General features: G+C 36.9%; 1 protein-coding gene across 1 annotated transcript in view; it reads right to left on the reverse strand.

Annotated features, from left to right (window-relative positions):
• Nucleotides 1-3,018: 3,018 nt before the first annotated feature.
• The window catches only part of CEP135 (centrosomal protein 135), a 213,046-nt gene continuing 199,164 nt past the window's right edge, over nucleotides 3,019-16,900 (reverse strand). Inside the window, exons 24-25 of the mRNA XM_053703945.1 lie at nucleotides 11,315-11,470; nucleotides 3,019-4,057 (exon numbers count right to left, since the gene is read on the reverse strand). Of these exons, the coding sequence (XP_053559920.1) occupies nucleotides 4,033-4,057; nucleotides 11,315-11,470 (181 nt within the window). The 3' untranslated portion in view covers nucleotides 3,019-4,032. The remainder of the gene's footprint in view (nucleotides 4,058-11,314; nucleotides 11,471-16,900) is intronic.

The raw sequence follows: 16,900 nt of genomic DNA on the forward strand, positions 1-16,900 counted from the left end.
GAAAGCCAAACCAGTACTGAAACGAGAATCAGTAGAGGAAATGGTAAATATAAGAGTATATCGTCGATCTGAAAAGGGAGGTAAGAGATGAATCTCTACGACCGATAACAGAGAACCTTATGAAATAGACCCCGTAGAAGGAGATCACTGCATTCAATAGGCAATACTCTCCTCACATCCCTCTGACATTCACTGCACGCTGAGAGGAAAACCGGGCTCCAACTTGCTGCGGAGCGCATATCAACGTAGAATCTAGCACAAACTTACTTCACCACCTCCCTTGGAGGCAAAGTTTGTAAAACTGATTTGTGGGTGTGGTGAGGGGTGTATTTATAGGCATTTTAAGGTTTGGGAAACTTTGCCCCTCCTGGTAGGAATGTATATCCCATACGTCACTAGCTCATGGACTCTTGTTAATTACATGAAAGAAACGTTACTGTGCCTTTAAGGGAAACAAATTTTGCTAAAATTTGAAATAACAGTGAAAAAAGGCAGTTAAACTAACGAATTTTTACAGTGTATGTAACAAGTTAGCAGAGCATTGCACCCACTTGTAAATGTATGATTAACCCCTTAATACAAAAAACGGATTAACAAATTGAAAAAAACGTTTTTTAAACAGTCAGAACTGCCACAGCTTCACTGTGGCTTTACCTTCCTCAATATATGACTTTTGAAGCCTTTTGAGCCCTTCAGAGATGTCCTAAAGCATGCAGGGGACTGCTGAGGGAAGCTGAATGTCTCTGTCTGTAATTTTAACTAGGCCCCTCCCACTCATATTACAACAGTGGAAAGCCTCAGGAAACTGTTTCTAGGCAAAAATCAAGCCAGCCATGTGGAAAAAACTAGGCCCCAATAAGTTTTATCACCAAAGCATATATAAAAACGATTAAACATGCCAGCAAACGTTTTATATTGCACATTAATCAGAGTATATACCTCTGATAGCAAGCCTGATACTAGTCGCTATTAAATCACTGTATTTAGGCTTAACTTACATTAATCCGGTATCAGCAGCTTTTTTCTAGCAAATTCCATCCCTAGAAAAACTTAAACTGCACATACCTTATTGCAGGATAACCTGCACACCATTCTCCCTCTGAAGTTACCTCACTCCTCAGACATATGTGAGAACAGCAGTGGATCTTAGTTACTTCTGCTAAGATCATAGATAAACGCAGGCAGATTCTTCTTCTAAATGCTGCCTGAGATAAAATAGTACAACTCCGGTACCATTTAAAAACAATAAACTTTTGATTGAAGAAAAAACTAACTATATTACACCACTTTCCTCTTACTACCTCCAGCTATGTTGAGAGCTTGCAAAAGAATGACTGGATATGGCAGTTAGGGGAGGAGCTATATAGCAGCTCTGCTGTGGGTGATCCTCTTGCAACTTCCTGTTGGGAAGGAGAATATCCCACAAGTAATGGATGATCCGTAGACTGGATACACCTTACAAGAGAAATGTATGCCTCCTTCCAATAGGTTGAGAATTTCTATACATCACTTAATGCTACATTTTGATATGCCAGGAGGTATTAACCTGTACGGGGCAAATACAGGTGGCCCTCGGTTTACGACGTTTCAATTTGCGCCGTTTCAGAATAACGCCCTTTTTTTGCTATTGAAAAGCATTGACTGCTATTGAAAGCATTAGCACATACATACATTAAAATAGCCAGTAGGTGGAGCTGTCCGCTTGTGTTGCAGCAAACACATGCAAAGGAAAGCAAGCCAGACATGATCAATGGATCAAGTTTCAAAGGAACAAGATGTAGCAGCCACATCCCTTAGATGCAGACTCAATGCAGAGAACGTTTTGCAGAAAAAGGCAAGTAAAAAACGTTTTTGGTCATTAAACTTAGTTTGATGATGATACAGTCTGTTGTGTAATTATTATTAAACTTAGTTTGATGATGATACAGTCTGTTGTGTAATTATTATTAAACTTAGTTTGATGATGATACAGTCTGTTTGTGTGATAATTTTATTAGATGCGGTTTAGCAAATGTTTTTGTTCATTAAACTTAGTTTGATGATGATACAATCTATTTTATTAGGTTAATAATGCTGTTTCACATTTAAAGTCTTCATTTCAAAGCTTTAAAAATAATGTATTAAGTGTTACTTATGACAATTTTGAGAGGGGCCTGGAACCTAACTCACTCACTTCCCTTTGACTTACATTATAAACTGGGTTTCAATTTACAACGGTTTCGATTTACAACCATTCCTTCTGGAACCTAACCCCGGCGTAAACTGAGGGCTACCTTTATTTAATTTCTCTCTTACATAACTATACATTTAAAACAGAACATGGAGATCAGCAATTCCATTTTTTTTTTAATACAACAGATTTTGTTAAATAAGATGTAATATGTTTAGCCTTATTGAAAACATTTGTTAATTGTTATTTTAAGTTAAAAAAAAAAAACAATGTCGGTTGGGAAAATTAATTTATTTTGTTGCAATAAATAGTCATTTTTATAAAAAAAATAAATATGCATAAAATGTAACACAAGTGGTAATTTTTACACAGTTATCAAACACATTTTTAAACAACACATACATATATAACATTCATATACTGACATATACTTACATACAGTTAAAAAGAAAGGCAAATATTAGCAAATTAATGTTTAAAAAAAATAATATATACAGTATATATATATATATATATATATATATATATATATACATACACACACAGTATATATATATATATATATATATATATATATATATATATATATATATATATATATATAATGTACTGGAGTAGTAGAGTTTCTATAATATGAAAATAATGTTTTACAAATATTCTGTTTAATAAACAAATTATAGCAATTTTATTATTTTAACGTCATTTTTTTTTTACATATTGCATTTTCAACAAAATGTAAAAAACTTTGCTTACATAATGTAGGATATAGCAAAACAACCTTTTTTGTTTTTATTTTTCAAACCTGTAATGGAAAAATGCATGGCTATACACAATAACATACAACCCTCTCTAATTATGTATTAATCTATTTTGTTTGCATACTTTAAAACATGCCTGATGTAGTGGAAAATACCTTATTACATTATAAAATTGGTAAACATATGCTCGTTGGAGAATATAAAATGGAATCACATATTCCTCTTGAAATTCACACTTAATTGGACGGCTAAAAATGTAGGAGTTTTCAACACTGAATAACAGGAGGAATAATGGCATCTCCTTTCTACCTAGTGGACAACATTATATTACTTGAAAAGCCTTGTCATACTATCCTATGCATGACTAGGTCAAAACAAAACTTAAAAATATACCGGTATATATTTCTGAGAAATATTTACATCAAATTAAAACATGCACACTCAGATTAATTGAATAGCAAACCACCCGGCCAAGATTATTTGCTAATATTTAAGCCAATATTAAACTAAAATTAGATTATTATTTTTTGCCGTCTGTTGCACAAATTACTTAATTTATGTTAAATAATGCAATTAATTTGTGCTTTGGATATGTAAAGTAACTTGTATAAATAACATAAAATCTTATATTATTGATAAATATTAATCTGCTCTCACCTGGCTAGTTCATAATGACCACCTGAATTGCAAAATTTTCTGTGGAAAAACACGGAATTGTATACAACAGTATTCACCTACAATTGCTGCTTAAAACACATCAGAGGTCCATTAATAAAAGTGTCTGCATTTCAGTTTTCATATCTTAATGTCCACCAATTTTTTTTAAAAATATTTAGTACAACAGAGTACCCACAGCATCTATGAAAACCATAAAAGCTTCAAACTTCCATGGATATTGTTCAGCTGCGTGCAAAGTGTACGAGCCATACTTGGTTCTTTTGAGAGTTCCTCGGCTTGGTATACAATTTATTTGTAAAACACATATGAAACAATATTTTTTGAACATTTCAGAAACGTTGTCAAGCTGTCCTTCGTAGAAGTTATGAAGCTATATTCACAGAGTTTCCTCATACATCCTAAACACAAGTTCTCTTTCATTTGGTATCAGTCATCTTTGAAGCTTACACTCCTGTTAGAAATAAAAACATTTTGAGACAGCATTAGCTAATACAACATTGGCAGAAAAAACATAATTTATGTAAGAACTTACCTGATAAATTCATTTCTTTCATATTAGCAAGAGTCCATGAGCTAGTGACGTATGGGATATACATTCCTACCAGGAGGGGCAAAGTTTCCCAAACCTCAAAATGCCTATAAATACACCCCTCACCACACCCACAATTCAGTTTAACGAATAGCCAAGAAGTGGGGTGATAAGAAAAAAGTGCGAAAGCATATAAAATAAGGAATTGGAATAATTGTGCTTTATACAAAAAAATCATAACCACCCCAAAAAAAGGGCGGGCCTCATGGACTCTTGCTAATATGAAAGAAATGAATTTATCAGGTAAGTTCTTACATAAATTATGTTTTCTTTCATGTAATTAGCAAGAGTCCATGAGCTAGTGACGTATGGGATAATGATTACCCAAGATGTGGATCTTTCCACACAAGAGTCACTAGAGAGGGAGGGATAAAATAAAGACAGCCAATTCCTGCTGAAAATAATCCACACCCAAAATAAAGTTTAACGAAAAACATAAGCAGAAGATTCAAACTGAAACCGCTGCCTGAAGTACTTTTCTACCAAAAACTGCTTCAGAAGAAGAAAATACATCAAAATGGTAGAATTTAGTAAAAGTATGCAAAGAGGACCAAGTTGCTGCTTTGCAAATCTGATCAACCGAAGCTTCATTCCTAAACGCCCAGGAAGTAGAAACTGGCCTAGTAGAATGAGCTGTAATTCTCTGAGGCGGAGGTATACCCGACTCAACATAGGCAAGATGAATTAAAGATTTCAACCAAGATGCCAAAGAAATGGCAGAAGCTTTCTGGCCTTTTCAAGAACCGGAAAAGATAACAAATAGACTAGAAGTCTTTCTGAAAGATTTAGTAGCTTCAACATAATATTTCAAAGCTCTAACAACATCCAAAGAATGCAACGATTTCTCCTTAGAATTCTTAGGATTAGGACATAATGAAGGAACCACAATTTCTCTACTAATGTTGTTGGAATTCACAACTTTAGGTAAAAATTCAAAAGAAGTTCGCAACACCGCCTTATCCTGATGAAAAATCAGAAAAGGAGACTCACAAGAAAGAGCAGATAATTCAGAAACTCTTCTGGCAGAAGAGATGGCCAAAAGGAACAAAACTTTCCAAGAAAGTAATTTAATGTCCAATGAATGCATAGGTTCAAACGGAGGAGCTTGAAGAGCCCCCAGAACCAAATTCAAACTCCAAGGAGGAGAAATTGACTTAATGACAGGTTTTATACGAACCAAAGCTTGTACAAAACAATGAATATCAGGAAGAATAGCAATCTTTCTGTGAAAAAGAACAGAAAGAGCAGAGATTTGTCCTTTCAAGGAACTTGCGGACAAACCTTTATCTAAACCATCCTGAAGAAACTGTAAAATTCTCGGAATTCAAAAAGAATGCCAAGAAAAATGATGAGAAATACACCAAAAAATACAAGTCTTCCAGACTCTATAATATATCTCTCTAGATACAGATTTACGAGCCTGTAACATAGTATTAATCACAGCGTCAGAGAAACCTCTTTGACGAAGAATCAAGCGTTCAATCTCCATACCTTTAAATTTAAGGATTTCAGATCCTGATGGAAAAAAGGACCTTGAGACAGAAGATCTGGTCTTAACGGAAGAGTCCACGGTTGGCAAGAGGCCATCCGGACAAGATCCGCATACCAAAACCTGTGAGGCCATGCCGGAGCTACCAGCAGAACAAACGAGCATTCCTTCAGAATCTTGGAGATTACTCTTGGAAGAAGAACTAGAGGCGGAAAGATATAGGCAGGATGATACTTCCAAGGAAGTGATAATGCATCCACTGCCTCCGCCTGAGGATCCCGGGATCTGGACAGATACCTGGGAAGTTTCTTGTTTAGATGGGACGCCATCAGATCTATTTCTGGAAGTTCCCACATTTGAACGATCTGAAGAAATACCTCTGGGTGAAGAGACCATTCGCCCGGATGCAACGTTTGGCGACTGAGATAATCCGCTTCCCAATTGTCTACACCTGGGATATGAACCGCAGAGATTAGACAGGAGCTGGATTCCGCCCAAACCAAAATTCGAGATACTTCTTTCATAGCCAGAGGACTGTGAGTTCCTCCTTGATGATTGATGTATGCCACAGTTGTGACATTGTCTGTCTGAAAATTGCACGGAGTTCCAAAATATTGATCGGTAATCTCACCTCCTGAGATTCCCAAACTCCTTGTGCCGTCAGAGATCCCCACACAGCTCCCCAACCTGTGAGACTTGCATCTGTTGAAATTACAGTCCAGGTCGGAAGCACAAAAGAAGCCCCCTGAATTAAACGATGGTGATCTGTCCACCACGTTAGAGAGTGTCGAACAATCGGTTTTAAAGATATTAATTGAGATATCTTTGTGTAATCCTTGCACCATTGATTCAGCATACAAAGCTGAAGAGGTCGCATGTGAAAACGAGCAAAGGGGATCGCGTCCGATGCAGCAGTCATAAGACCTAGAATTTCCATGCATAAGGCTACCGAAGGGAATGATTGTGACTGAAGGTTTCGACAAGCTGCCATCAGTTTTAGACGCCTCTTGTCTGTTAAAGACAGAGTCATGGACACTGAATCTATTTGGAAACCCAGAAAGGTTACCCTTGTCTGAGGAATCAATGAACTTTTTGGTAAATTGATCCTCCAACCATGATCTTGAAGAAACAACACAAGTCGATTCGTATGAAATTCTGCTAAATGTAAAGACTGAGCAAGTACCAAGATATCGTCCAAATAAGGAAATACCACAATACCCTGTTCTCTGATTACAGACAGAAGGGCACCGAGAACCTTTGTAAAAATTCTTGGAGCTGTAGCAAGGCCAAACGGCAGAGCCACAAACTGGTAATGCTTGTCCAGAAAAGAGAATCTCAGGAACCGATAATGATTCGGATGAATCGGAATATGCAGATATGCATCCTGTAAATCTATTGTGGACATATAATTCCCTTGCTGAACAAAAGGCAAGATAGTCCTTACAGTTACCATCTTGAACGTTGGTATCCTTACATAACGATTCAATATTTTTAGATCCAGAACTGGTCTGAAGGAATTCTCCTTCTTTGGTACAATGAAGAGATTTGAATAAAACCCCATCCCCTGTTCCTGAACTGGAACTGGCATAATTACTCCAGTCAACTCTAGATCTGAAACACAATTCAGAAATGCTTGAGCTTTTACTGGATTTACTGGGACACGGGAAAGAAAAAATCTCTTTGCAGGAGGTCTCATCTTGAAACCAATTCTGTACCCTTCTGAAACAATGTTCTGAATCCAAAGATTGTGAACAGAATTGATCCAAATTTCTTTGAAAAAACATAACCTGCCCCCTACCAGCTGAGCTGGAATGAGGGCCGCACCTTCATGTGGACTTAGAAGCAGGCTTTGCCTTTCTGGCTGGCTTGGATTTATTCCAGATTGGAGATGGTTTCCAAACTGAAACTGCTCCTGAGGATGAAGGATCAGGTTTTTGTTCTTTGTTGAAACGAAAGGAACGAAAACGATTATTAGCTCTGTTTTTACCCTTAGATTTTTTATCCTGTGGTAAAAAAGTTCCTTTCCCACCAGTAACAGTTGAAATAATAGAATCCAACTGAGAACCAAATAATTTGTTACCCTGGAAAGAAATGGAAAGTAGAGTTGATTTAGAAGCCATATCAGCATTCCAAGTCTTAAGCCATAAAGCTCTTCTAGCTAAAATAGCTAGAGACATAAACCTGACATCAACCCTGATAATATCAAAGATGGCATCACAGATAAAATTATTAGCATGCTGAAGAAGAATAATATCATGAGAATCATGATGTGTTACTTGTTGCGCTAAGGTTTCCAACCAAAAAGTTGAAGCTGCAGCAACATCAGCCAAAGATATAGCAGGTCTAAGAAGATTACCTGAACACAGATAAGCTTTTCTTAGAAAGGATTCAATTTTCCTATCTAAAGGATCCTTAAACGAAGTACCATCTGACGTAGGAATAGTAGTACGTTTAGCAAGGGTAGAAATAGCCCCATCAACTTTAGGGATTTTATCCCAAAATTCTAATTTGTCAGACGGCACAGGATATAATTGCTTAAAACGTTTAGAAGGAGTAAATGAATTACCCAATTTATCCCATTCTTTGGAAATTACTGCAGAAATAGCATTAGGAACAGGAAAAACTTCTGGAATAACCACAGGAGATTTAAATACCTTATCCAAACGTTTAGAATTAGTATCAAGAGGACCAGAATCCTCTATTTCTAAAGCAATTAGAACTTCTTTAAGTAAAGAACGAATAAATTCCATTTTAAATAAATATGAAGATTTATCAGCATCAACCTCTGAGACAGAATCCTCTGAACCAGAAGAGTCATCAGAATCAGAATGATGATGTTCATTTAAAAATTCATCTGTAGGGAGAGAAGTTTTAAAAGATTTTTTACGTTTACTAGAAGGAGAAATAACAGACATAGCCTTTTTTATGGATTCAGAAACAAAATCTCTTATGTCATCAGGAACATTCTGCACCTTAGATGTTGAAGGAACTGCAACAGGCAATGGTACTTTACTAAAGGAAATATTATCTGCATTAACAAGTTTGTCATGACAATCAATACAAACAACAGCTGGAGGAATAGCTACCAAAAGTTTACAGCAGATACACTTAGCTTTGGTAGATCCAGAACTAGACAGCGATTTTCCTGTAGTATCTTCTGACTCAGATGCAACGTGAGACATCTTGCAATATGTAAGAGAAAAAACAACAACATATAAAGCAAAATTGATCAAATTCCTTAAATGACAGTTTCAGGAATGGGAAAAAATGCCAAAGAACAAGCTTCTAGCAACCAGAAGCAATGAAAAATGAGACTTAAATAATGTGGAGACAAAAGCGACGCCCATATTTTTTAGCGCCAAATAAGACGCCCACATTATTTGGCGCCTAAATGCTTTTTGGCGCCAAAAATGACGCCACATCCGGAACGCCGACATTTTTGGCGCAAAATAACGTCAAAAAATGACGCAACTTCCGGCGACACGTATGACGCCGGAAACGGAAAATAATTTTTGCGCCAAAAAAGTCAGCGCCAAGAATGACGCAATAAAATGAAGCATTTTCAGCCCCCGCGAGCCTAACAGCCCACAGGGAAAAAAGTCAAATTTTTGAAGGTAAGAAAAAATGATTAAATCAAATGCATTATCCCAAATATGAAACTGACTGTCTGAAAAATAAGGAAAGTTGAACATTCTGAGTCAAGGCAAATAAATGTTTGAATACATATATTTAGAACTTTATAAACAAAGTGCCCAACCATAGCTTAGAGTGTCACAGAAAATAAGATTTACTTACCCCAGGACACTCATCTACATGTTTGTAGAAAGCCAAACCAGTACTGAAACGAGAATCAGCAGAGGTAATGGTATATATAAGAGTATATCGTCGATCTGAAAAGGGAGGTAAGAGATGAATCTCTACGACCGATAACAGAGAACCTATGAAATAGACCCCTTAGAAGGAGATCACTGCATTCAAATAGGCAATACTCTCCTCACATCCCTCTGACATTCACTGCACGCTGAGAGGAAAACCGGGCTCCAACTTGCTGCGGAGCGCATATCAACGTAGAATCTAGCACAAACTTACTTCACCACCTCCATCGGAGGCAAAGTTTGTAAAACTGAATTGTGGGTGTGGTGAGGGGTGTATTTATAGGCATTTTGAGGTTTGGGAAACTTTGCCCCTCCTGGTAGGAATGTATATCCCATACGTCACTAGCTCATGCACTCTTGCTAATTACATGAAAGAAATATTGTAGAGACCTGTTAATAGTGTGAAGATGTGTATATGGGGTATTTGTGACATCTTTCTTATTCTATACTGTGGGGAATTTTCCTAATTGTGTAGTAGTATAAGAAAAAAAAAGTGCTCTTGATATTTCACCTTGTACTGAATCTGATTGCAGGCTATTTATATAGCGTACAGAACAATACATAATCTATTTACGTTCAAAACCAAAATTCCCATAAATCTTTAATTGTGTAGTAAAAATAAAATAATGCACTTTTACTATTTATTTTGCTTGTAACTTAACTATGGAAATTGTTTTCTAAATGTCTTGATATGCACAATACCAAACTCTACCCCACAAACATTTACATAGTGATTGCTTGATCAATTCAGAAGCTCATTTACGTTTGTCCCTAACAGGCCACAGCAAAGGAAGTAAAATAAACATATTCAAGGCTTCTCAGGGTTTGTCTCTGTATTGTAACATAATACAAATTTTGTTGATAAAATGCTTTTAAAACATTTGTTTTAGATGCACATCTTACACTATGTAGTCTATATATACTGTATATAAAAAGGAGATTATTGCCCTTTAAGCAAAAACACAAAATTAAAGGGATACTTAAGCTTAGGAGCTGGCCCATTTTTGGTTCAGACCTGGGTTATGCTTGCTTATTGGTGGCTAAATGTAGCCACCAATAAAGCAAGCGCTATCCAGGTTGCTGAACCTAAAATTGTTTTTAAATAAAGATAGCAAGAATGAAGAAAAATGGATAATAGGAGTAAATTAGAAAGTTGCTTAAAATTACAGGCTCTATCTGAATCATGAAAGAAAAAAAATTGTGTTTAGTATCCCTTTAATGATGCCTAAACCATGACAATTTGGAGTATTGCTTCTCATCTATTAGCACTCCAGGGACACGTGATTTGTTATGTGGAAACAGTAGCATCAGATTCATCAACATCCTTTATCAGACTGATGCACCGCAATCACTAAATACAACTGCTATATACACATTTAAATAGGCCCTTGCAAGCTTAAGCACACCATCGCCATCTAGTGTATTAATAAATTACAAACATGAAACACAGGACATGTTACTACAGCACCAGTATCCAATGGAATGCAACAATGTGTTCATAACCACAAACGGCTGCTCTACAATTTAGTATGTGATTGTAGGAACACAACTATAAAAAAATACTGACTATATCCAATACTTAATGACAGCAAAATATAACTTATTTGGTGACTTAAAAACTCTAAAAAATCCTGGACCTTAAAATGAAAGTACAGCTTAACAAGAGCAAAGATTTTAACTGAACAAATACAGAAACTTGCAATTTATGTTATATCAAGTGTAATAAAGTTATATACAATCTAACATTAAACATACTTTTCTGCAGATTTATCAGATACTCGTTCAACCGATCGTAAAATTGAGCGTTCAGGAGACTGTCCTGAAGATTTCATTGTTGAAGTAAGTGGTGATGATGTACGAACAGATGACGTAGAGAGTCCATGCCGGCGCAATTCTTGAACTGCACGCTCTCTGTAAAAGGAAAAAAAGTTCAAATATAATTTTAAAAAACAATTATTTCATAAATAATTATGTCTTTTTGCCAGGTATACCTGCTTAAAGGGACATTAAACACCTCAGGATATTAATATAAATTGTTTAATTACATGTAGTAAAACATAGCAATATACTTTCATTATTTATTTTGTTCTTCTTACCTGTAATTTAATTCTGAATATTGTGGGCTTTGCAATTCATGTTAAATATGGATGTGCAGACACAGCTATATGCCCCAGTCATTGGTTGCACACTCTAGTAAGCCATTTATAACCATTCATAATTGGCCTAAGCAGAAAATGTAACCTAAGTTACAATATGGCGGTACCCGCTGCTTTATGGAGATTAACTTTAACCTTAGTTTTTCCAATATTTAAACAACTAATATAACTTTTAAAAATACATGTACAAATTATTTGCAGGCTAATCTTTGCTCTGAATACATAATTTACAGTGAAGGTAAATCTTAACTAATCAAATGCCATATACTTAATCTTTGCCATTAAAAAAGTATATATGTACATTTTTTTTTTCAAAAGCTTTATTGTCAACTCGTATTCACAATTAAACACCACAAAATAAAGAAATAAGGTATATAGGTACATTTCAATTGAATTATCTCACAATTACAAGTCCGTTAGCATACCATTTCTGGTTAAATTAGGTGGCGCAGTTGTGTTTTGTTATTAAAGCTTTACCTTAACAGTATAACATTATACAAAAAGAAAAGGAAATGTAAACGAAAAAAAGAAAAGTCCCCTCCTAACAAGGGAAGTGCATCTGCCATTCTCTCCAGGACAACCGGCATAACTACTCTCCCGTAAACCATTTTTTGTTTTTAATCCATCTGTTAAAGGGTTAAATTAGTGCATATAGTAATGCTTCTATTATAATGTTATGCCGGCCCACTTGGATGAACGTTTTTTTTTTTTTAAATGACAATTCAAGTTAACATCCAATCAGTGTGTGTGTCATTTAACAATCTTGAAGCACAGCCCCTTTAAAGCCCATAGAAAGCCTATGTAGAGAGTGGATGGGACTGCTCTATTCATCACAGCCCAGCCAAAAGAGGAAATGAAGGGGGGTGGAGGAACAGACAATACCAATTAAGATTATAAATCTTTTATTATAATATATATGTATACATACACACACTTAAAAAAAAATTGTGGTTTTACTTGCAAACATATTTTCTTTCCAATGGCATGGAGAGTCCACAAATCCATTCAATTACTAGTGGGAATTCCACTCCTGGCCACCAGGGGGAAGCAAAGAACACCCCAGCAGAGCTGTTAAGTATCACTCCCACTTCCCGTAACTCCCAGTCATTCTTTGCTTCGTACATCGTAGGGGGTGTGTGAAGATAGTGTCTGAAGAAAATCAACTATTTACAATAATCCTTTAATGGGTACTTTCTCCAGCAAGCAGGGATTGGGGTAATGATGTGTCCATGTCAATCTCTTTAAAAAGAGTAATGGTGGCTTTTAGCAGTTGGAAGACGGTGAGGTAGTCCTTGCTTACCTTCCAACATTTATGCTATCCCTATATAGAAAACATAATTTATGTAAGAACTTAACTGATAAATTCATTTCTTTCATATTAGCAAGAGTCCATGAGCTAGTGACGTATGGGATATACATTCCTACCAGGAGGGGCAAAGTTTCCCAAACCTTAAAATGCCTATAAATACACCCCTCACCACACCCACAATTCAGTTTAACGAATAGCCAAGAAGTGGGGTGATAAGAAAAAAGTGCGAAAGCATATAAAATAAGGAATTGGAATAATTGTGCTTTATACAAAAAAATCATAACCACCACAAAAAAGGGCGGGCCTCATGGACTCTTGCTAATATGAAAGAAATGAATTTATCAGGTAAGTTCTTACATAAATTATGTTTTCTTTCATGTAATTAGCAAGAGTCCATGAGCTAGTGACGTATGGGATAATGACTACCCAAGATGTGGATCTTTCCACGCAAGAGTCACTAGAGAGGGAGGGATAAAATAAAGACAGCCAATTCCTGCTGAAAATAATCCACACCCAAAATAAAGTTTAACCTCTTAAGGACATATGACGGAATTTTTCCGTCATAAAACATTTGAGCAAACTGAAAGCTGTGTCCTTAAAGGGTTAATAAAAAACATAAACAGAAGATTCAAACTGAAACCGCTGCCTGAAGTACTTTTCTACCAAAAACTGCTTCAGAAGAAGAAAATACATCAAAATGGTAGAATTTAGTAAAAGTATGCAAAGAGGACCAAGTTGCTGCTTTGCAAATCTGATCAACCGAAGCTTCATTCCTAAACGCCCAGGAAGTAGAAACTGACCTAGTAGAATGAGCTGTAATCCTTTGAGGCGGAGTTTTACCCGACTCGACATAGGCATGATGAATTAAAGATTTCAACCAAGATGCCAAAGAAATGGCAGAAGCTTTCTGGCCTTTTCTAGAACCGGAAAAGATAACAAATAGACTAGAAGTCTTTCGGAAAGACTTAGTAGCTTCAACATAATATTTCAAAGCTCTAACAACATCCAAAGAATGCAACGATTTCTCCTTAGAATTCTTAGGATTAGGACATAATGAGGGAACCACAATTTCTCTACTAATGTTGTTGGAATTCACAACCTTAGGTAAAAATTCAAAAGAAGTTCGCAACACCGCCTTATCCTGATGAAAAATCAGAAAAGGAGACTCACAAGAAAGAGCGGATAATTCAGAGACTCTTCTGGCAGAAGAGATCGCCAAAAGGAACAAAACTTTCCAAGAAAGTAATTTAATGTCCAATGAATGCATGGGTTCAAAAGGAAGAGCTTGAAGAGCCCCCAGAACCAAATTCAAACTCCAAGGAGGAGAAATTGACTTAATGACAGGTTTTATACGAACCAAAGCTTGTACAAAACAATGAATATCAGGAAGATTAGCAATCTTTCTGTGAAAAAGAACAGAAAGAGCAGAGATTTGTCCTTTCAAAGAACTTGCGGATAAACCTTTATCTAAACCATCCTGAAGAAACTGTAAAATTCTCGGAATTCTAAAAGAATGCCAATAAAAATGATGAGAAAGACACCAAGAAATATAAGTCTTCCAGACTCTATAATATATCTCTCTAGATACAGATTTACGAGCCTGTAACATAGTATTAATCACAGAGTCAGAGAAACCTCTTTGACCAAGAATCAAGCGTTCAATCTCCATACCTTTAAATTTAAGGATTTGAGATCCTGATGGAAAAAAGGACCTTGCGACAGAAGGTCTGGTCTTAGCGGAAGAGTCCACGGATGGCAAGAGGCCATCCGGACAAGATCCGCATACCAAAACCTGTGAGGCCATGCCGGATCTACCAGCAGAACAAACGAGCATTCCTTCAGAATCTTGGAGATTACTCTTGGAAGAAGAACTAGAGGCGGAAAGATATAGGCAGGATGATACTTCCAAGGAAGTGATAATGCATCCACTGCCTCCGCCTGAGGATCCCGGGATCTGGACAGATACCTGGGAAGTTTCTTGTTTAGATGAGACGCCATCAGATCTATTTCTGGAAGCTCCCACATTTGAACAATCTGAAGAAATACCTCTGGGTGAAGAGACCATTCGCCCGTATGCAACGTTTGGCGACTGAGATAATCCGCTTCCCAATTGTCTATACCTGGGATATGAACCGCAGAGATTAGACAGGAGCTGGATTCCGCCCAAACCAGAATTCGAGATACTTCTTTCATAGCCAGAGGACTGTGAGTCCCTCCTTGATGATTGATGTATGCCACAGTTGTGACATTGTCTGTCTGAAAACAAATGAACGATTCTCTCTTCAGAAGAGGCCAAGACTGAAGAGCTCTGAAAATTGCACGGAGTTCCAAAATATTGATCGGTAATCTCACCTCCTGAGATTCCCAAACTCCTTGTGCCGTCAGAGATCCCCACACAGCTCCCCAACCTGTAAGACTTGCATCTGTTGAAATTACAGTCCAGGTCGGAAGAACAAAAGAAGCCCCCTGAATTAAACGATGGTGATCTGTCCACCACGTTAGTGAGTGTCGTACAATCGGTTTTAAAGATATTAATTGAGATATCTTTGTGTAATCCCTGCACCATTGATTCAGCATACAGAGCTGAAGAGGTCGCATGTGAAAACGAGCAAAGGGGATCGCGTCCGATGCAGCAGTCATAAGACCTAGAATTTCCATGCCTAAGGCTACCGAAAGGAATGATTGTGACTGAAGTTTTCGACAAGCTGAAATCAATTTTAGACGTCTCTTGTCTGTCAAAGACAGAGTCATGGACACTGAATCTATCTGGAAACCCAGAAAGGTTACCCTTGTCTGAGGAAATAAATGAACTTTTTAGTGAATTGATCCTCCAACCATGATCTTGAAGAAACAACACAAGTCGATTCGTATGAGATTCTGCTAAATGTAAAGACTGAGCAAGTACGAAGATATCGTCCAAATAAGGAAATACCACAATACCCTGTTCTCTGATTACAGACAGAAGGGCACCGAGAACCTTTGTAAAAATTCTTGGAGCTGTAGCTAGGCCAAACGGCAGAGCCACAAACTGGTAATGCTTGTCCAGAAAAGAGAATCTCAGGAACTGATAATGATCTGGATGAATCGGAATATGCAGATATGCATCCTGTAAATCTATTGGGGACATATAATGCCCTTGCTGAACAAAAGGCAAGATAGTCCTTACAGTTACCATTTTGAACGTTGGTATCCTTACATAACGATTCAATATTTTTAGATCCAGAACTGGTCTGAAGGAATTCTCCTTCTTTGGTACAATGAAGAGATTCGAATAAAACCCCAGCCCCTGTTCCAGAACTGGAACTGGCATAATTACTCCAGCCAACTCTAGATCTGAAACACATTTCAGAAATGCTTGAGCTTTCACTGGATTTACTGGGACACGGGAAAGAAAAAATCTCTTTGCAGGAGGTCTTATCTTGAAACCAATTCTGTACCCTTCTGAAACAATGTTCTGAATCCAAAGATTGTGAACAGAATTGATCCAAATTTCTTTGAAAAAACGTAACCTGCCCCCTACCAGCTGAGCTGGAATGAGGGCCGCACCTTCATGTGGACTTAGAAGCTGGCTTTGCTTTTCTAGAAGGCTTGGATTTATTCCAGACTGGAGATGGTTTCCAAACTGAAACTGCTCCTGAGGATGAAGGATCAGGTTTTTGTTCTTTGTTGAAACGAAAGGAACGAAAACGATTATTAGCTCTGTTTTTACCCTTAGATTTTTTATCCTGTGGTAAAAAAGTTCCTTTCCCACCAGTAACAGTTGAGATAATAGAATCCAACTGAGAACCAAATAATTTGTTACCCTGGAAAGAAATGGAAAGTAGAGTCGATTTAGAAGACATATCAGCATTCCAAGTTTTAAGCCATAAAGCTCTT

This window comes from Bombina bombina, chromosome 2 (assembly GCF_027579735.1).
Source record: "Bombina bombina isolate aBomBom1 chromosome 2, aBomBom1.pri, whole genome shotgun sequence".
Lineage (NCBI taxonomy): Eukaryota > Metazoa > Chordata > Amphibia > Anura > Bombinatoridae > Bombina > Bombina bombina.